Below are 22,734 nucleotides of genomic sequence, written 5' to 3' on the forward strand. Positions count from 1 at the left end.
GAAATCCTTGAAACATTCAACAGATAACTGCACATTAGGACAGGCTTATATATTTAAAAAAAGACAGCCAATTGCGATGACAGTGATCTCATCTGGGTTTCACAAATCAGGTTATGATGCCATTTGATTTTTTTCAGTTAGATCTCCTAATTATCCTTACTGAGCCATTTTAGTATTTCACTATTCATCTTAAAAGCACAGCAAATCCTCATACTCAAGCTAATCAATTGAAATCCTGGTATATATTTGCAGTACTGTAAATATTAGCAGCAATGGAAACCCAAATATAGAGTAAATAAAGGTACAAATATCTTTATATTCTAAGGCATATTTATAGTTCACAGTTGAAATGCAAGGAAAGACAGTGACTATAAAGTAATTCCTCAAAAAGCTGCAGCTCATCAAACCTTTTAGAATTTTATAGCTAATTTTTGGCAAAATCAAGTATAGAATCCCTACAGTGCAGAAGGAAGCCATTTAGCCCATTGAGTCAGCACCAAACCTCCAAAAGAGCACACTACATAGGCCCACTCCCCACCCTATGCCCATAACCCCACCTAATCTGCACATCTTTGGACACTAAGGGGAAATTTGCCATGGCCAATCCATCTAACCTGCAGTCTTTGGCCTGTGGGAGGAAAGCCATGCAGTCACAAGGAGAAAGTGCAAACTTCACACAGATAGTTACCCAAGGCCGGAATCAAACCCGGGAACCTGGCACGGTGAGACAGCAGTGCTAACCAAAGTATAACATTTTGCACAATTCTCATTACTTTATAAATAAATATGCCCAGCAATAAAAACAAGACTAAATTTTACTTTGGTTGACTCTAGTCTATAGTTTAGCATTTAAAACCGTTTATGTTCTTGACATTTTTAAAACTGGACAATTAATTAACATGTTCAATATATAAACCATCTCTTTTTCATCTACTATCATGATACCTGAATTGTGATAAGTATCCACCCATCCACCATCACCATCATCCTCTTCAATGACTGCTTCAAATTCATCAGAGTACTCCATCTGTTTGCAGCGCTTATAGCAAGGAACTGTATTTGGGGGGGGGGGGGGGGGGGGGGGGGTGGAGAGGAGAGGAGAAAGACTCTTGGTGAAACAGTACAAACAGCATTATTAGTTCACTCTACTTCTTAAAACTTAACAAAAATTATGCCATTCATTAAATAAGTAGGGCATGTAAAAAAGAAAAGCGATAAGAATATCTGATCAGTGAACACGTGAACAGTGAAACAATCTGACTCTTAGCATTATTTTAAATAGCAAGGAGACATCAGGTCATAAAGTATTGATTCAGGATGAATAAGCTCGTACCATTTCTCGTCACCAGAAATTGCTTTTCCTTAGGTAAGTATGGTTTGACTTTGACATCCTCCCCTGTACCCCTGAAGCAGACAGTAGTAAACAGATTACAATCAATTCATTATAAATTGATTATCTTTATCATCTTATATTTAACAATTAAAACACCAGTTTGCATTAGTATTGCCTTAGGGCCTCATTATTTTGAAAATTCTAACTACATTTTCCTGCTGTACTTCAAACAAAAATGGCTTTCTGGTTGGCAGAAGCGGGGCCCAGAGAATCAAGGTTGGGGCTTGGTCTGGCCCTCAAATTACTTGAGTGTGGCTGGTGACCTTATTGTTGATTACCTGAACAAAATAAATTGCAGAGGTAAACCTGGGCTCGCCATTGTAACTAGAGTGATACGTAATCGCCAATTCCCTCGATGCACCCACCAGATGTTTTAAAATCAAGGAACCTCCCCATCCTAAATATTCCGGCAGGATAAAGAGACACCTAGTTGGTCCATCCTAACTTAAAGATAAGATTGTGGTTTAATGGATTTTTGAGCCAAAGATTTAAGCAATCCTCAGAGTACAGCAATTATACCTAAACAATGGCTCAGTGGGAGTTGGGAGGCATTCTGACAAATAGGGAGGCAGAGGAACTTTTGGATAGTTTCCTCTAAGAGTGCAACCACCACTTCAAAGAAAAGCTCACATGCAGGAAGGGGAGAGTGCGACTAGGCAGATTAAGGGAAGGCAAGAGGAGATAGATAAAGAGATCCTGCAGACATTGGTCCTTCCAACACATTCAATGTATTTGCTGCCTGTGAGGACAAGGATGTAGGTTGTTGGATGGACAGCCGGAATACTAACAACGGAATTATAGAGTTGGAGGCAGTCCAAATTGGGAGGTGGGGCGGGCACACAGAATATATAGGAGATAGATTTTCCTGGTGGAAAAATAAAGGCAAGCAAGAGGAAAGGAACTTGGAAAGGGAGGGTGACCAATGACATCGGGGAGGAAAGGAGAAGGAGGCCCCACTCATTTCACCTGACTATGTCGGTTTGCAGACTCTCTGTCCAGAATTTTATGTCCGTTCCACAGTCTCGCTGATGGCAACCCACTCCCCCACGGGTGGGGTGGGAAGGAAGAGAAAAATGCAACCAAGAAATAGCGGAGGACCAATGGCAGGCTGCCTCTGTGAAACATGCCGCGGGGAGGGATTTCTTTTAATGTTAACTATCCCAAGTTAGTTTCCCTGGCAAAGCACTTATTTAGTATTGCTGCCATTTTGCTGTGGTTCCCTGTGAGTTTTATCATGTGTATCCCTTACTGGTTCTACCCCTGTCCTGAATTTTTTTGTTTGTGATTATAGAATATTACCTTTCATATTCCTTGTTAGTTTTAATTTTGTAGTGTTTCTTTGCCTTCCAGTTGTTTTTTTGATTTCTTTCCTAACCTTTTTGTATCCTCTTTTGTCAGCCAGTCATTTGTTGTCTATGTACAATTTACATTAATAGTAATAGATGAAGGGACCAACTGGTATGTATACAAATGTAGATGCAATAGTAAGCTGCGGGAAAAACATAGGGCATACCAGTTGGTCCCTTCATCTATTACTATTAATGTAAATTGTACATAGACAACAAATGACAGGCTGACAAAAGAGGATACAAAAAGGTTAGCAAAATGGCAGCAATACTAAATAAGTGCTTTGCCAGGGAAACTAACTTGGGATAGTTAACATTAAAAGAAATTTTGAAAGATAGATTTTTAAAATATAAAGTGGGAGTGGAGTCTCAGGGACGATAATTGATAAACAAGTCAAACTTAGGGAGGGTAAAAGCCCTGGTGCAGAGGACTTGCATTTATAAAAATGAAAAACAAGTGAGGAAAGGGAGCAGAGGTGCTAGCAGGTGTGGGTACATGCACAAACATTCATTATAAATGGATAAAGGGAATAGTGCCTGAGGATTGGTGGGCAGCTCTTGTGATTTAAAAAAAAAGGAAAATAGATCCAGGTCCAGGGAACAATAGACTAATTAAGTCAGTGGTAGGAAGGGCAGCACGATGGCGCAGTGGGTAGCACTGCTGCCTCACGGCACCGAGGTCCCAGGTTCGATCTCGGCTCTGGGTCACTGTGCAAACCGTGTTAGTGTGGGTTTCGCCCCCACAACCCAAAGATGTGCAAGGTAGGTGGATTGGCGATACTAAATTGCTCCTTAATTGGAAAAAATGAATTGGACACTCTAAATCTTTTTTAAAAGCCAGTGGTAGGAAGGGCGATGGAATCTTTACATAAAGATGTAATAGAAAAACATCTAGGCCAGGATTTTGCACCCGCAAACTCCTGCGAGTCAAAAAACTAGAGTCTTACCGGCAGGATGTCATTGCGCGATTGTCCCCCCCCCACCTCCACACCATTGAAGTAACGAGGTTCCAACCTCAGTTAAATAGATTAACATATTACTATGGGACTTCCCAGGATTTTCATTCCCCCACATTACGATCATGTGAGCAAGGTTTTCAAAATGGGAACCACACGAAGATAACCTGCTGGGGGTGTACCCTAGCAGTGTCCCCCAGCAGAGCAGGGGGGCCCCCTATGAGGCGATCCATGGGGTTGCTCCCTTTGTTCGTGGGGTTCGCAGTGGAGTGGGGGAGGGGGTGGCATGATTTGTCCGTGTGCCTGTGGGCTCTCCATGTGCACGGGGGGTGGTTCCTCTTTTTATTTTTTAAATCTGAGATTGGTGCGCCCTTTGGCTTTTTCTGGACCTGTCCTGCCAGCATAGCATGGGCCATGATTCCACATTTATTTTCTTCCAAGTGCTGCACAATATGGCAAGAAAAGCAGGTTGTGCAGGCGTTGAGCTGCATGCCACTTAGAAGAAAGTAAAATTCCGCCTCTAGAAACTGAAAATATCATTTACAAGAGTAGTCAGCGTGGTTTCCAAAATGGAAGGTGATGCTTGACCAATTTTATTGAGTACTTTAAAGAAGTAACAGGAAGATTAGATAAGGATAATAGGCAATGGTATAATTGGATTTTCAAAAGGCCTTCAATAAGATACCACATCGAAGATTCATGATGGAGGTCAGAACATGTGGAGTCAGGGAACAAGTAGCAGAATTAGTAGCTAGCTGGTTACAAAACAAAAAACAGAGAGTATGGGTTAAAGTCTGGCAAAAGGTGGATAATGTGTTCCACAAGAATCAGAACTTGGACCACTGTTGTTCGGCATTTACAGAAATAATTTGGATTCAAGAATTGGAAGTACAATTTCAAAATCTGCAGACATCATTAAGTTGGAAATTACAGTTAATACAGAGGAAGACTCAACCAAATACAGGAAAATCAATTAACTTGCAGAATTGACAGGTAGTTGAAAAAATTATTTTGGTATAGATAAGTGTGAGGAGGTGAATCATGGTGTAAGGAGAGCACATACCCCGTGGCAAAATTAGTGTCTAAATTAGATAGAGAAACAGAGACCTGGGGTAGAGATGCACAATCATTACAAGCAGTGAAATATGGTAATAAAGCTATATGTAAAAAAGCAAATCTATGTTAAACTTGTAGAGAATCACAGTTAGACCACACTTAGCGGACTGAAAATAGTCCTGGTTTCCATATTATAAAATAAGATGTTGACATATTAGACTCAGGTGAAGAAGATACACTAGAAAAGCATCAAAGCTGAGAAGGTACACAGAGGAATTTTAAATAGGCTGGGTTCTTTTCTCTGGAAAAGAGAAGACTGAGGGATGCCAAATGACTTAAAAATTAGCAAAAGGTTTGCTGGGGGATGTTTCTACTTGCAGGGAAACCAGAAGGGGCAGCACGGTAGCATTGTGGATAGCACAATTGCTTCACAGCTCCAGGGTCCCAGGTTTGATTCCGGCTTGGGTCACTGTCTGTGCGGAGTCTGCACATCCTCCCCGTGTGTGCGTGGGTTTCCTCCGGGTGCTCCGGTTTCCTCCCACAGTCCAAAGATGATCAGGTTAGGTGGATTGGCCATGATAAATTGCCCTTAGTGTCCAAAATTGCCCTTAGTGTTGGGTGGGGTTACTGGGTTATGGGGATAGAGTGGAGGTGTCGACCTTGGGAAGGGTGCTCTTTCCAAGAGCCGGTGCAGACTCGATGGGCCGAATGGCCTCCTTCTGCACTGTAAATTCTATGATAAACTAGGACCCATAAATACAAGACAACCATGAATAAATCCAAATGTGAATTCAGGAGAAACTGGTTTACCCAAGAGTAGTTAAGAGTCTGGAATACCCTACCACAAGTAATTATTGAGGCGACGATGTGCATTTGAAGGAAAGTTAGCTCGGCACAAGTGAGAATAGGATACGTTTATGGAGTTAGATGAAGGGTGGAAAGAGGTTTGTATGGACCACTAACACGTGCATGGACCTGTTAGGTCGGACAGCATATTTCGGTGCTGTAGATAATACTATGTAAAAGTACTTTGGCTGAAACAAGTTGCATTGATACTAGATCTAGATTTCGGTTTTCATTTATTAATCACACTTCTCACAATCCCTTATTCCATTACCATTGCCAAGTGGGACAGTGATGGACCAGGTGATCTCCAGCTACCACAAACTGCAAAAATAAAAAAATATTTTAATGAAAAATTAAGCATAGTTAATGGAATAATCATGTTTGTATGATCACATTCTGAGAATGCCTCTATTTCTCATACTGTTAAGCGTTGTGTGGATAAGTATGTAGCAACATGTCCAATTGAAAATAGTAACTTAAAATTGTTTAAAACACTCTCACCATTGGTTCAAGAGTTTTGAATTTAGCATAGTAAATAGGAAAATTGTTGCAAACGTATTCCACTTTTAGAACAAGGTACATTCAATAGCCTATTAGAATTAATCAGAATTAATTGTTCAGTAGATAAAAAGCATTAATTATTCCACAAAGCATTCAAGGTTCAATGCAAATATCCAACGTGTTCTAATCATTTTATTCAATTAGAAAATAAGTTTTTTTTTCATGTGGCTCTAACAACCAAGATAAGCTACAAACTTATTCTGTGTTCATTTCCAGAATGGATTGAGATTTGTAAGAAAGAAAGACAATCTCGCAATCCTTTACTTCATCTGACTAAAGAAATGAGTTTCACCAAAGCCAGCTTCAGCATAAAACACCAACAACATTTTCAAAATAAATATATAGATTTCCATTCAAAATGGAATAATCCCTATACTTCATCATAGCACTATGACAGTATCCTGCCTAAGGCTACACATGAATATATTCTGCATCAATTGAAAGATGTCACATCAAGTCTCTGGCATATAAACAACCCATTGACCCAAATGATCTATGCCAGTGTTTCATCTAACCCCATCAGAATATCCTTCTGTTCTTTTCTTCCTCACATACTTACATAGGTTCCCTTTAAATACACCTATGCTATTCGCCTGAGCTACTCCTTGTGTGGTGAGCTCCACATTCTGATCACTTTTGGGTAAAGAGATAGGAACAGTGAGGGTGTGTGTTGGAAACACCTTAGCAGTGAGGGTGTAGGGTTGGTACAGGCAAGATCGTAGGAGCAGATGGCGGGAGACTTGGATTTGTGCATGAGGCTGCCTCCGCAGCCGCACAACCTACGAAGAGTCTGCTGCCACAAGCTGGGACCCTACCTCTCCAGACACCCACCAGACAGCCCTCAATCCAAACCATTCACCTGCGGAAGCCAAGCAACTCTCAGAGTAGAGTGCCCACCAATGCTCCCTCGTGCTTATGTGGGGGTGGGGGTCAGTACTATTGTTACCCAGGAGTAAGAAGTGGTTTTAATCCCTTTCCTGTTCTGCTAAGAGAGTTTGAAATGTCCAAACTCTCCGATTTCAATCGGAGAATCAGGCGGTTCCAGGTGCAGGGTAATTGTACAATAGAAGTTGACATTTCCCAGGCAATTGCCAGGCAGTACTTCCATGGTGACTTTGAAGGGGTTCCCCAACACATCTTCATGGATACCTCTGCGGTACAACTTCAGAAATGGCAAGTTCTGGGCTTCAAGGTTTCTCTACTACATCTCGGAGTAAAAATTCCATTATCTTTCCAACCACCAACATTAAGAAAACAGGTCTGTAGTTTTCTGGCTTTTTTCTATCTCCCTTTCTAAGTATAGGAATAACTTTAGTGATCCTCCAGTTCTCTGGCACCATTTGTTTTTCTAACGCATTTTTATACATGTGCAATAGTTCAATACAACAAATTTTCAAGAGGATTTTCACAATCACATATATACAAAAAGGTTTTTTTTCTCAATCCATGGGTTTATCAACTATTGTGCAAAATTGCTCAGATTTGGAGTTAATATTAGGTACAGTTGAAAAAAACCCACCCACAAGAACAGAATTGTCACAGCACATTTGGTCCATCGTGCCTGCACCGGCTCTCCAAATGAGCACCATAACTTAATACCATCTCCCTGCCTTTTCCCCGTACCGCTGCATATCGTTTCTATTCAAGTAATCATCTAATGCCCTCTTGAATGTCTCGACTGAACATGCCTCCACCACACTTCCAAATGTGCATTCCAGACCCAAACCAATCGTCCCAAGGAGAAGTTTTTTCTCACATCACATTTGCTTCTTTTGCAAATCATTTTAAATCTTTGCCCTCTCGTTCTTGATCCTTTTACCAGTGGGAACAGTTTCTTCCTATCCAGCCCTCTTATTTTGAACATCTCTATCAAATCTCCTCTTAGCAGTGGGCAGCACGATGGCACATTGGTTAGCACTGCTGCCTCACGGCGCCGAGGTCCCAGGTTCGATCCCGACTTGGGTCACTGTCTGTGTGGAGTTTGCACATTCTCCCCGTGTCTGCGTGGGTCTCGTTCCCACAATCCAAAGATGTGCATGGTAGGTGGATTGGTCACGCCAGATTGCCCCTAATTGGAAAAAATGAATTGGGGACTCTAAATTTTTTTTTAAAAATCTCCTCTTAGCTTTCTTACATAAGAAAATAAGAACTAGCAGCAGGAGTAGGCCTTCTGGCCCCTCGAGCCTGCTCCACCATTCAATGAGATCATGGCTGATCTTTTGTGGACTCAGCTCCACTTTCCGGCCCGAACACCACAACCCTTAATCCCTTTATTCTTCAAAAAACTATCTATCTTTATCTTAAAAACATTTAATGAAGGAGCCTCTACTGCTTCATTGGGCAAGGAATTCCATAGATTCACAACTCTTTGGGTGAAGAAGTTCCTCCTAAACTCAGTCCTAAATCTACTTCCCCTTATTTTGAGGCTATGCCCCCTAGTTCTGCTTTCACCCGCCAGTGGAAACAACCTGCCCACATCTATCCTATCTATTCCCTTCATAATCTTATACGTTTCTATAAGATCCCCCCTCATCCTTCTAAATTCCAACGAGTACAGTCCCAGTCTACTCAACTTCTCCTCGTAATCCAACCCCTTCAGCTCTGGGATTAACCTAGTGAATCTCCTCTGCACATCCTCCAGTGCCAGTACGTCCTTTCTCAAGTAAGGAGACCAAAACTGAACACAATACTCCAGGTGTGGCCTCACTAACACCTTATACAATTGCAGCATAACCTCCCTAGTCTTAAACTCCATCCCTCTAGCACTGAAGTACAAAATTCCATTTGCCTTCTTAATCACCTGTTGCACCTATAAACCAACTTTTTGCGACTCATGCACTAGCACACCCAGGTCTCTCTGCACAGCAGCATGTTTTAATATTTTATTTAAATAATAATCCCTTTTGCTGTTATTCCTACCAAAATGGATAATCTCACATTTGTCAACATTGTGTATTCCATCTGCCAGACCCTAGCCCATTCACTTAGCCTATCCAAATCCCTCTGCAGACTTCCAGTATCCTCTGCACTTTTTGCTTTACCACTTATCTTAGTGTCGTCTGCAAACTTGGACACATTGCCCTTGGTCCCCAACTCCAAATCATCTATGTAAATTGTGAACAATTGTGGGCCCAACACTGATCCTTGAGGGACACCACAGCTACTGATTGCCAACCAGAGAAACAACCATTAATCCCCACTCTTTGCTTTCTATTAATTAACCAATCCTCTATCCATGCTACTACTTTCCCCTTAATGGCATGCATCTTTATCTTATGCAGTAAACTTTTGTGCGGCACCTTGTCAAAGGCTTTCTGGAAATCCAGATATACCACATCCATTGGCTCCCCGTTATCTACCGCACTGTTAATGTTCTCAAAAAATTCCACTAAATTAGTTAGGCACGACCTGCCCTTTATGAACCCATGCTGCGTCTGCCCAATGGGACAATTTCCATCCAGATGCCTCGCTATTTCTTCCTTGATGATAGATTCCAGCATCTTCCCTACTACCGAAGTTAAGCTCACTGGTCTATAATTACCCGCTTTCTACCTACCTCCTTTTTTAAACAGTGGTGTCACGTTTGCTAATTTCCAATCCGCCGGGACCACCCCAGAATCAAGTGAATTTTGGTAAATTATCACTAGTGCATTTGCAATTTCCTTAGTGTGGTAGTATGCATTAGGGGTCATGTGGGACTGTGAAGTCGTGATGCTATTGGCTGACAGATCCCGGGTCCTGGTTGGCTGTTGATCCCTAGCTCCGCCCTGAAGGCAGAGTATAAGAACCTGGGCTTCTCCCCGCAGCTCCAGTCTGTTGCTGAACTGCGGGGAACAAGTCACGCTTAATAAAGCCTCATCGACTTCATCTCTATTCGTCTCTCTCGTAAGTCATTGTGCGCTACAATTTATTAAGCGTGCTTAAAGGACTATGGAGCTCAGGATCGCCCCGGAATGCCTGCGGATCAGCCCCAACGCAGTGAACGCGGCAGCAGTTTTTAAACACTGGCAGACTTGTTTCGAAGGCTACCTCCGAACGGCCCCCGGCCGGATCACAGAAGACCAGAAACTACAGGTCCTGCATTCGAGGGTAAGCCCGGAAATTTACCCTCTCATAGAAGACGCAGAGGATTTCCCGACGGCGCTCGCAGCACTAAAGAGCGTCTACGTTCGCCCAGTGAACCAGGTCTACGCACGCTACCAACTCGCAACGAGACGGCAATGTCCCGGAGAATCGCTAGAGGAGTTCTACGCCGCGCTGCTAATTTTGGGACGGGGCTGCGGCTGCCCGCCGGTAAACGCGACTGAACACACGGACATGTTAATTCGCGATGCGTTTGTGGCAGGTATGAACTCTCCCCAAAGCCGCCAAAGACTTTTAGAAAAAGAGTCGCTAGGACTCTCAGAGGCACGGGCCATCGCAGCTTCCCTAGATGTGGCCTCGCAAAACGCCCGCGCCTACGGCCCCGACCGCGCGGCAGCCCCTTGGGCTCAGTGGACCCCCGTCGCGACAAACCCCCCCCCCCTCCCTCACAGGCTTGCGCGGTTAAGCTGCCAGATCATCCCGGGGGGGCCCGCTGCTATTTCTGCGGGCAGACGAAACGCCCCCGGCAGCGCTGCCCGGCCCGCGCAGCGACTTGCAAGAGCTGCGGAAAAAAGGGCCATTTCGCGGCTGTGTGCCGGTCCCGGGGGGTCGCCGCTGTCCCCGGAGAAGAAAGAGTCCAGCGCATCCCAAACGCTCCGCAACCCCCCCCAGCGCCCCATGTGCGACCCGCGGGCGCTGCCATTTTGGGTCCCGGCCACCACGAGGGGAGGATGGGCGCCGCCATCTTGTGACCCCCCAGCCATGTGCGATGCATGGGGGCGGCCATTTTGTCCACCCCCGACCACGTGCGATCCGTGGGGGCGGCCATTTTGTCCACCCCCGGCCGCGTGCGATTCATGGATGCCGCCATCTTGGATGACAACAAAGGACCCCAGCATCGACGGCTCCACGGGGTCCGAAGAAGACGCGGAGACACTACGACCACATCTGGCCTCGGTGACGCTGGATCAAGCACGGCCCCGGACGCTCCAGACGACGACAACAACGGTGCTGATCAACGGACACGAGACACCATGCCTGATCGACTCCGGGAGCACCGAAAGCTTCACCCACCCCGACACGGTAAGACGCTGTTTTTTGACCATCCGTCCCAGTACGCAAAGGATTTCCCTAGCTGCAGGATCCCACTCCGTAGAGATAAAAGGGTTCTGCATAGTGACCCTAACGGTGCAAGGAAGGGAGTTTAAAAACTACAGGCTCTACGTCCTTCCCCAGCTCTGCGCGCCCACATTACTGGGATTAGATTTCCAGTGCAACCTGCAGAGCCTAACGTTTCAATTCGGCGGCCCTATACCCCCACTCACTATCTGCGGCCTCGCAACCCTCAAAGTTGAACCACCATCCTGGTTTGCAAACCTCACCCCGGATTGCAAACCCGTCGCCACTAGGAGCAGACGGTACAGCGCCCAGGACCGGACATTTATCCGGTCCGAAGTCCAGCGGTTGCTGAAGGAAGGCATAATCCAGGCCAGCAATAGTCCCTGGAGAGCACAGGTGGTAGTAGTAAAGACCGGGGAGAAGCAAAGGATGGTCATAGACTATAGCCAGACCATCAACAGGTACACACAGCTAGATGCGTACCCTCTCCCCCGCATATCCGACATGGTAAATCGGATTGCCCAATATAAGGTCTTCTCCACCGTGGACCTCAAGTCCGCCTACCACCAGCTCCCCATCCGCCCAAGTGACCGCAAGTACACAGCCTTCGAGGCAGATGGGCGACTATACCACTTCCTAAGGGTCCCATTTGGCGTCACAAACGGGGTCTCGGTCTTCCAACGGGAAATGGACCGAATGGTTGATCAACACGGGTTACAGGCCACGTTCCCGTATCTCGACAACGTAACCATCTGCGGCCACGATCAGCAGGACCACGACGCCAACCTCCAAAAATTCCTCCAGACCGCAAACGCCTTGAACCTCACATACAACGAGGACAAGTGTGTGTTTAGCACAAACTGGCTGGCCATCCTGGGATACGTAGTGCGCAATGGGATAATAGGCCCCGACCCCGAACGCATGCGCCCCCTTATGGAATTTCCCCTTCCCCACTGCTCCAAAGCCCTGAAACGATGCCTGGGTTTTTTTTTCATATTACGCCCAGTGGGTCCCCCAGTATGCAGACAAGGCCCGCCCACTAATACAGACTACTACCTTCCCCCTGTCGACAGAGGCTCGCCAGGCCTTCAGCCGCATCAAAGCAGATATCGCAAAGGCCACGATGCGCGCCATCGACGAGTCCCTCCCCTTCCAGGTCGAGAGCGACGCCTCCGATGTAGCTCTAGCGGCCACCCTTAACCAAGCGGGCAGACCCGTGGCCTTCTTCTCCCGAACCCTCCACGCCTCAGAAATCCGCCACTCCTCAGTGGAAAAGGAAGCCCAAGCCATAGTGGAAGCTGTGCGACATTGGAGGCATTACCTGGCCGGCAGGAGATTCACTCTCCTCACTGACCAACGGTCGGTAGCTTTCATGTTCGATAATGCACAGCGGGGCAAAATTAAAAATGACAAGATCTTAAGGTGGAGGATCGAGCTCTCCACCTTCAACTACGAGATCTTGTACCGTCCCGGAAAGCTGAACGAGCCGTCCGATGCCCTATCCCGTGGCACATGTGCCAACGCACAAATAGACCGTCTCCAAACCCTCCACGAGGACCTCTGCCACCCGGGGGTCACTCGGTTCTACCATTTTATAAAGTCCCGCAACCTCCCCTACTCCGTGGAGGAGGTCCGTACTGTCACCAGGAACTGCCACATCTGCGCAGTGCAAACCGCACTTTTTCAGGCCAGATAGAGCGCACCTGATCAAGTCTTCCCGCCCCTTTGAACGCCTCAGTCTGGATTTCAAAGGGCCCCTCCCCTCCACCGACCGAAACACATACTTCCTGAACGTGGTGGACGAGTACTCCCGTTTCCCTTTCGCCATCCCCTGCCCCGACATGACAGCGGCCACGGTTATTAAAGCCCTTAGCACCATATTCACACTGTTCGGTTGCCCCGCATATATCCATAGCGACAGGGGGTCCTCCTTCATGAGTGACGAGCTGCGCCAGTTCCTGCTCAGCAAGGGCATAGCCTCGAGCAGGACGACCAGCTACAACCCCCGGGGGAACGGGCAAGTCGAGAGGGAGAACGGCACGGTCTGGAAGACCGTCCTACTGGCCCTACGGTCCAGGGATCTCCCAGTTTCACGGTGGCAGGAGGTCCTCCCGGACGCTCTCCACTCCATCCGGTCGCTGCTGTGTACCACCACTAACCAGACGCCTCACGAGCGCCTCCTTGTCTTCCCCAGGAAGTCCTCCTCCGGAACGTCGCTGCCGACCTGGCTGGCGGCCCCAGGACCCATCTTGCTCCGGAAACATGTGCGGGCGCACAAGTCGGACCCGTTGGTCGAGAGGGTTCATCTCCTCCACGCGAACCCGCAGTACGCCTACGTGGCGTACCCCGACGGCCGACAGGACACGGTCTCCCTGCGAGACCTGGCGCCCGCCGGCAACACGCACACCCCCCCGACACCGATCACCCCCTCCCTGCCACCGGCGCACCCCGCGACCGCCCCCTTCCCGGGAGGATCGGTCCTCCTCCCATGTCCGACCAGGGAGTGAAACAGAAGCAGACACCGAAAAGCTCCCGGAGACGACAACGCGGGAACAAGCACCTGCACCACCACCGGGGCCGAGGCGATCGACAAGGAAGACCAGACCGCCCGCTCGACTCGTGGCATCGGTGTAACACAAGAATGTTGTGGACTTTAACGAGAATGTTCTTTTTCCTCTTACGAATATTGTAAATAGTTCACAAACCCTGTACATAGCCCAATGTAGGGCAAAGTGTAGAACATTGAAAGGGCATGCAAAAAAAATTTTCTCCTCCCAGGACCAGCCTTGTAAACCCCTACCACCATGCGAAGCACCACCCCGCCGGGTTCATTTTTAACAAGGGGTGAATGTGGTAGTATGCATTAGGGGTCATGTGGGACTGTGAAGCCGTGATGCTATTGGCTGACAGATCCCGGGTCCTGGTTGGCTGTTGATCCCTAGCTCCGCCCTGAAGGCGGAGTACAAGAACCTGGGCTTCTTCCCGCAGCTCCAGTATGTTGCTGAACTGCGGGGAACAAGTCACGCTTAATAAAGCCTCATCGACTTCATCTCTATTCGTCTCTCTCGTAAGTCATTGTGCGCTACACCTAGCCATCTCTTTTAGCACTCTGGGATGCATTCCATCAGGTCCAGGAGACTTGTCTACCTTTAGCCCCATTAGCTTGCCCATCATTACCTCCTTGGTGATAAAAATCCTCTCAAGGTCCTCACCTGTCATAGCCTCATTTCCATCAGTCACTGGCATGTTATTTGTGTCTTCCACTGTGAAGACCGACCCAAAAAACCTGTTCAGTTCCTCAGCCATTTCCTCATCTCCCATTATTAAATCTCCCTTCTCATCCTCTAAAGGACCAATATTTACCCTAGCCACTCTTTTTTGTTTTATATATTTGTAGAAACTTTTACTATCTGTTTTTATATTCTGAGCAAGTTTACTCTCATAATCTATCTTACTCTTCTTTATAGCTTTTTTAGTAGCTTTCTGTTGCCCCCTAAAGATTTCCCAGTCCTCTAGTCTCCCACTGATCTTTGCTACTTTGTATGTTTTTTCCTTCAATTTGATACTCGCCCTTATTTCCTTAGATATCCACGGTCGATTTTCCCTCTTTCTACCGTCCTTCCTTTTTGTTGGTACAAACCTTTGCTGAGCACTGTGAAAAATCACTTGGAAGGTTCTCCACTGGTCCTCAACTGTTTCACCATAAAGGCTTTGCTCCCAGTCTACCTTAGCTAGTTCTTCTCTCATCCCATTGTAATCTCCTTTGTTTAAGCACATAACACTAGTGCTTGATTTTACCTTCTCACCCTCCATCTGTATTTTAAATTCCACCATATTGTGATCGCTCCTTCCGAGAGGATCCCTAACTATGAAATCCTGAATCAATCCTGTCTCATTACACAGGACCAGATCTAGGACCGCTTGTTCCCTCGTAGGTTCCATTACATACTGTTCTAGGAAACTATCGCGGATACATTCTATAAACCACTCCTCAAGGCTGCCTTGACCGACCTGGTTAAACCAATCGACATGTAGATTAAAATCCCCCATGATAACTGCTGTACCATTTCTACATGCATCAGTTATTTCTTTGTTTATTGCCTGCCCCACCATAATGTTACTATTTGGTGGCCTATAGACTACTCCTATCAGTGACTTTTTCGCCTTACTATTCCTGATTTCCACCCAAATGGATTCAACCTTATCCTCCATAGCACCCATGTCATCCCTTACTGTTGCCCGGATGTCATCCTTAAATAACAGAGCTACACCACCTCCCTTACCATCCACTCTGTCCTTCCGAATAGTTTGATACCCTCGGATATTTAACTCCCAGTCGTGACCATCCTTTAACCATGTTTCAGTAATGGCCACTAAATCATAGTCATTCACGATGATTTGCGCCATCAACTCATTTACCTTATTCCGAATACCACGAGCATTCAGGTAAAGTACACTTATGTTGGCTCTCTGAAGGAGAACAGTCCTAACCTCTACAATCGATCTGAATCCAGTTGAAGTTTTTCATCCCTGCAGTTATTCTTGTAACCCTCTTCTGCACTCTCTTCAATGCGTTCATACCCTTCCTATAGAATTTTACTCCTTATTTTGTATTGCCTCTCCATGTTCTTCCTATCAAAATGCATCACCTCCGCATTGAATGTCATCTGCCACCTATCTGCCCATTTCACCAACATGTCTATGTTTGTCCTTTTGAAGTCCGGCACTATCCACTTCACAGTTTACAATACTTCCAAGTGTTGTGTCATTCTCAAACTTTTGAGATTGCCCCTGCACACAAGATCTAGATCATTAATATACATCAGGAAAAGCAAGGGCCCCAATACTGACCCCTGGGGAACACTATTACAACCCTTCCTCCAGCCCAAAAAATACCCATTGACCATTCCTCTCTGCTTCTAGCTAATTTTGTATCCAAATTGCTACTGTCCCTTTTATTGCTTGAGCTAAACCTTTCTCACAAGTCCGTTGTGCGGCACTGTATCGAATGCCTTGTGAAAGTCCATGTACACATCAACAGTATTCCCTCATTGACCCATTATGTTACCTCCTCAAAACCACTGGCAGGTTTGTTAAACACAATTTCCTCTTTTGAAATCCATGCTGGCTTCCTAATCAACCCACCGTTTTCCATGAGACTGTCAATTCTATCACAAATAATTGTTTCTAGAAGCTTGCTCACTACTGATGTTAAACTGACTGGCTTGTAATTGCTGGGGTTATCCATACAACCTTTGTTGAACAAGGACATAACATTTGCAATTCTCCGGTTCCTCGGATGTCAATTCCTGGCATATAACTTGCTCTCCTAATATCACAGCATAGAAGTTTGAGCATAGAATAAGATTTTGGTGAGTTTCTGCTTGAAGCAGAGAAACCGAAGATTCAATTTGTTCTTTACTTAGGGTTGACATTCCTATTATAGACAAGATAATCTACTTGAATCAAAAATGCCGACTACTTCCTCCTTTAGCACTCACCTCCTCTGGGGTAATTACTCCAGTCTCTTTAAACTTTGATTCCTGTAATGAAAAATGGAAGAAAACGTGCATCAATATTAGAGGTATAAATGAGTGACTGTGTGGTTGGGCCAATACAATAACCACACATGTGCTGGTGAACCTACTGCAATATAGTACCCAAAAATATGGTAAAGTAGCTCTGGATCCAGATTACTAAATTTGCACTTGTATCAGCCTTCATTCCATCTACAAAGTTTCACTGCATCAATTTGTATTAGCAAGAACCTTGTCGGGAAATGTAACTATTGCGAGCAAAATGTAACTATTGCAAGCAAAAGGTGGCAACGGGGTTCAGTGTGGGACTTGTACGGAGGCAGGTTCCAGGCTTTCCTTGCCTCCCCCTGAGGGGACCACTCAGCTGGAAAGCTCTTACTGCATTCCCTCAGGTTAATGCCAAATTCTGTGTGAACTATAACATTGTGAAGCACACAATCCTAAATAGTTCTTCATCTCACACCAGATGGAGGGAGGCATAAGCTGAAAATACTGCAGAAAACGCAGGTTCACAGTTACAAGTAGCTGGCAATAAATATGAATGGTGTTTCAAAACTGGAGGAGAGAATGAGAAATCTTCTGAAGAAATTTGGGAAATGATATTAGGGATCATTTTCTGGAAGTTGGTATGGTTGTTTGTTCAGGGTATATATGTATATGGCACAAAATAGTTTGGACGTAAAATTAACAAAACTCTCTCCTCCAGGTAGCCTCACTTTGAATTGTTCCAGTGCCAGTCCTAATTCTGAATTGATGCAATAGTTGTAGCTCCATGCAAAACAAAACCACATCACAAAGATGTAGAGTATAAAGATACGAGCTAGAAAAAGATAAGCGGAAAGAAAAGGAACCGTAAGCTATCACCAGGATGCAGGCAGTCAGGGTGAAAGTCCACCATAGCAGTTAGTACTTAGTACATAGAACATACAGTGCAGGCCCATCGAGTCTGCACCGACCCACTTAAGCCCTCACTTCCACCCTATCCCTGTAACCCATTAACCCCATCTAACTTTTTTGGTCACTGAGGGCAATTTATCATGGCCAATCCACCTAACCTGCACGTCTTTGGACTGTGGGAGGAAACCAGAGCACCCGGAGGAAACCCACACAGACCCGGGGAGAACGTGTAGACTATGCGGACACAGACAGTGTCCCAGCAGGGAATCGAACCTGGGACCCTGGCGCTGTGAAGCCACAGTGCTATTCACTTGTGCTACCGTGCTGCCCCTCCAAACTAAAATATGAAGAGGTACATTTCAGTCAATGGAAGATATTACCACTGAAAGGAACGCTAGTTGAGTTTAGCATATATACTTATATTTCCATTCTACTGATCAATTTCTTTAAAGTATTTTGCAGCCTCTTCCATTCTCACCTGTCTGAAACCAGAGAGACAATGATAGGCCAGAAAAACTGAATGGGAGGTTAGCAGTGAACTGAAGGTTAAACTGAAGCAGTAGGGTTAAATCATAGGTTTTGCAGAAAATTGAGTCTTATTGGGCCAGATTTTGAAGCACAAGTAGCTCGATGGCACAGTGGTTAGCACTGTTGCCTCACAGCTCCAGGGACACAGGTTTAATTCCAGCCTCGGGTGACTGTCTGTGTGGGATCATAGAATACCTACATTACAGAAAGAAGCCATTTAGCCCATCTGTTCTGTGCCGACTCTTTGAAAGACCACCCGACCTAGGCCCTATCCCCTGCCCGGTAACCTCACTCTGAGTTTGAACTTCCTCCCCGTGTCTGCTGAGTTTCCTCTGGGTGCTCCGGTTTCCTCCCACAGTCCAAAGATGCGCAGGTTAGGTGGATTGATCACGCTAAATTGCCACTTTGTGTCCAAAAGGTTAGGATGGGTTACTGGGTTATGGGGATAGGGTGGAGGCGTGGGCTTATACAGGGTGCTCTTTCCAAGGGCCGGTGCAGACTCGATGAGCCGAATGGCCTCTTTCTGCAGTGCAAGTTCTATGATTCTATGAACATGCTTGATGTGATTGGATGTTGGAGAGGCCTTGCAACTTTTAGCGAGCACACAATGCACTAATCTGAAAGACTAAACTGATAGTTGTGGTGGGCCAACCAATTCTATTCCAAATGATTCGCCATTTGAAACACCAATAATGAACCAACAAGAATTTGGTCTAATTTCTACATTTTGTGCCTTTATCTTTTGGTTGCAAGAGGTATTCCCTCAATTTGAAATACTTAATGAGGATGCCCTCACACCAATTTGAAAGTCAAAATCGATTGATTTTAACATGAAACCTATTAAAAAAACAATGATATTTTGTTAAAAAAGTAAGATCTATGGCTTTTTAGCATGATTTATCTGACTTAAATATCGCTTATTAAATTGATTTCTCAGATCAAAATTATTCTTTATAAAAATATCTCATTTTTAATTTTTATAAATGTCCACTAAAAATATGATTTTCCAACACCTTTTTTCAGTTTTTGTGGTGCAGTAGCTGTACACTATGACCACAGCTGCCTGTCATTTCGTTTGAAATAGCCTGCGTTGCTGGGCCTCACTGCAACCCACACCGGGAGGGAAATCCCCTTCAAGGAACTGCATATTCTTGTCACTGGGATTGCGAAAATTTATTCCACATTAGCAGGCAAGTTCTGCCATAGAACATAGAACATGACAGCGTAGTACAGGCCCTTCGACCCTCGATGTTGCGCCGACCTGTGAAACCACTCTAAAGCCCATCTACACTATTCCCTTATCGTCCATATGTCTATCCAATGACCATTTGAATGCCCTTAGTGTTGGCGACTCCACTACTGTTGCAGGCAGGGCATTCCATGCCCGTACTACTGTCTGAGTAAAGAACCTACCTCTGACATCTGTCCTATATCTATCTCCCCTCAATTTAAAGCTATGTCCCCGAGGAAAAAGGCTCTCACTGTCCACCCTATCTAATCCTCTGATCATCTTGTATGCCTCAATTAAGTCACCTCTTAACCTTCTTCTCTCTAATGAAAATAGCCTCATGTCCTTCAGCCTTTCCTCATATACCAGGCAACATTCTGGTAAATCTCCTCTGAACCCTTTCCAATGCTTCCACATCCTTCCTATAATGCGGCGACCAGAATTGCACGCAATACTCCAAATGCGGCCGCACCAGAGTTTTGTACAGCTGCAACATGACCTCATGGCTCCGAAACTCAATCCCTCTACCAATAAAAGCTAACACACCGTACGCCTTCTTAACAACCCTCTCAACCTGGGTGGCAACTTTCAGGGATCTATGTACATGGACACCGAGATCTCTCTGCTCATCCAAACTACCAAGAAGCTTACCATTAGCCCAGTACTCTGTCTTCCTGTTATTCCTTCCAAAATGAATCACCTCACACTTTTCTGCATTAAACTCCATTTGCCACCTCTCAACCCAGCGCTGCAGCTTATCTATGTCTCTGTAACTTGTAGCATCCTTCCGCACTGTCCACAACTCCACCGACTTTAGTGTCATCTGCAAATTTACTCACCCATCCTTCTACGCCCTCCTCCAGGTCATTTATAAAAATGACAAACAGCAGTGGCCCCAAAACAGATCCTTTTGGTACACCACGAGTAACTGGACTCCAGGCTGAACATTTCCTATCAACCACCACCCTTTGACTTCTTCCAGGTAGCCGATTTATGATCCAAACTGCTAAATCACCCTGAATCCCATGCCTCCGTATTTTCTGCAGTAGCCTACCGTGGGGAACATAATCAAACGCTTTACTGAAATCCATATACACCACATCAACTTCTTTACCCTCATCCACCTGTTCGGTCACCTTCTCAAAGAGCTCAATAAGGTTTGTGAGGCACGACCTACCCTTCACAAAACCGTGTTGACTATCTCTAAACAAATTATTCCTTTCCAGATGATTATACATCTTATCTCTTATGAACCTTTCCAAGATTTTGCCCACAACAGAAGTAAGGCTCACTGGTCTATAGTTACCGGGGTTGTCTCTACTCCCCTTCTTGAACAAGGGGACAACATTTGCTATCCTCCAGTCTTCTGGCACTCTTCCTGTAGACAAAGATGACTTAAAGATCAAAGCCAAAGGCTCAGCAATCTCCTCCCTAGCTTCCCAGAGAATCCTAGGATAAGTCCCATCCGGCCCAGGGGACTTATCTATTTTCACACTTTCCAGAATTGCTAACACCTCCTCCTTATGAACCTCAAGCCCTTCTAGTCTAGTAGCTTGAATCTCAGCATTCTCCTCGCCAACATTGTCTTTTTCCTGTGTGAATACTGATAAAAAATATTCATTTAGCACCTCTCCTATCTCCTCGGACTCCACGCACAACTACCCACTACTGTCCTTGTCTGGCCCTACACTTACCCTAGTCATTCTTTTATTCCTGACATATCTATAGAATGCTTTAGGGTTATCCTTGATCCTACCTGCCAAAGACTTCTCATGTCCCCTCCTGGCTCTTCTTAGCTCGCTCTTTAGGTCCTTCCTAGCTAACTTGTAACTCTCGAGCGCCCTAACTGAACCTTCATGGCTCATCTTTATATAAGCCTCCTTCTTCCTCTTGACAAGTGTTTCAACTGCTTTAGTAAACCACGGTTCCCTCGCTCGACCACTTCCTCCCTGCCTGACAGGTACATACTTATCAAGGACACGCAGTAGCTGTTCCTTGAACAAGCTCCACCTTTCCATTGTGCCCATCCCCTGCAGTTTTCCTCTCCATCCGATGCATCCTAAGTCTTGCCTCATCGCATCATAATTGCCTTTCCCCCAGATATAACTCTTGCCCTGTGGTATATACCTATCCCTTTCCATCACGAAAGTAAACGTAATCGAATTATGGTCACTATCACCAAAGTGCTCACCTACCTCCAAATCTAACACCTGTCCTGGTTCATTACCCAGTACCAAATCCAATATGGCCTCGCCTCTCATTGGCCTATCTACATACTGTGTCAGGAAACCCTCCTGCACACATTGGACAAAAACGGACCCATCTAAAGTACTCGAACTATAGCGTTTCCAGTCAATATTTGGAAAGTTAAAGTCCCTCATAACAACTACCCTGTTGCTTTCGCTACTATCCAGGATCATCTTTGCAATCCTTTCCTCTACATCTCTGGAACTTTTTGGAGGCCTATAGATAACCTCTAACAGGGTGACCTCTCCTTTCCTGTTTCTAACCTCAGCCCATACTACCTCAGTAGACAAGTCCTCATCAAATGTCCTTTCTGCCACCGTAATACTGTCCTTGACTAACAATGCCACCCCTCCCCCTCTTTTACCACCTTCCCTGAGCTTACTGAAATATCTAAACCCCGGCACCTGCAACCATTCCTGTCCCTGCTCTATCCATGTCTCCGAAATGGCCACAACATCGAAGTCCTAGGTACCAACCCATGTCGCAAGTTCACACACCTTATTCCGGATGCTCCTGGCATTGAAGACACACTTTAAACCACCTTCTTGCCTGCCGGTACACTCCTGCAACTTTGAAACCTTACTCATGACCTCACTACTCTCAACCTCCTGTATACTGGAGCTACAATTCAGGTTCCCAATCCCCTGCTGAACTAGTTTAAACCCTCCCGAAGAACATTAGCAAATTTCCCTCCAGGATATTGCTACCCCTCTCGTCCAGGTGTAGACCATCCCGTTTGTAGAGGTCCCACCGACCCCAGAATGAGCCCCAATTATCCAGAAATCTGAAACTCTCCCTCCTGCACCATCCCTGTAGCCACGTGTTCAACTCCTCTCTCTCCCTATTCCTCGTCTCGCTAGCCCGTGGCACGGGTAACAACCCAGAGATAATAACTCTGTTTGTCCTGGATCTAAGTTTCCACCCTAGCTCCCTGAAT

At 45.6% G+C, this 22,734-nt stretch overlaps 1 protein-coding gene across 1 annotated transcript in view; it reads right to left on the reverse strand.

The window, feature by feature from the left end:
* atg3 (autophagy related 3) overlaps positions 1-22,734 on the reverse strand; it is a 56,109-nt gene that overhangs the window by 24,933 nt on the left and 8,442 nt on the right. The window contains exons 2-5 of the mRNA XM_072513825.1: positions 16,862-16,903; positions 5,869-5,918; positions 1,334-1,404; positions 946-1,053 (exon numbers count right to left, since the gene is read on the reverse strand). Of these exons, the coding sequence (XP_072369926.1) occupies positions 946-1,053; positions 1,334-1,404; positions 5,869-5,918; positions 16,862-16,903 (271 nt within the window). The remainder of the gene's footprint in view (positions 1-945; positions 1,054-1,333; positions 1,405-5,868; positions 5,919-16,861; positions 16,904-22,734) is intronic.

The sequence above is a fragment of the Scyliorhinus torazame genome, chromosome 8 (genome assembly GCF_047496885.1).
Source record: "Scyliorhinus torazame isolate Kashiwa2021f chromosome 8, sScyTor2.1, whole genome shotgun sequence".
NCBI classification, from domain to species: domain Eukaryota; kingdom Metazoa; phylum Chordata; class Chondrichthyes; order Carcharhiniformes; family Scyliorhinidae; genus Scyliorhinus; species Scyliorhinus torazame.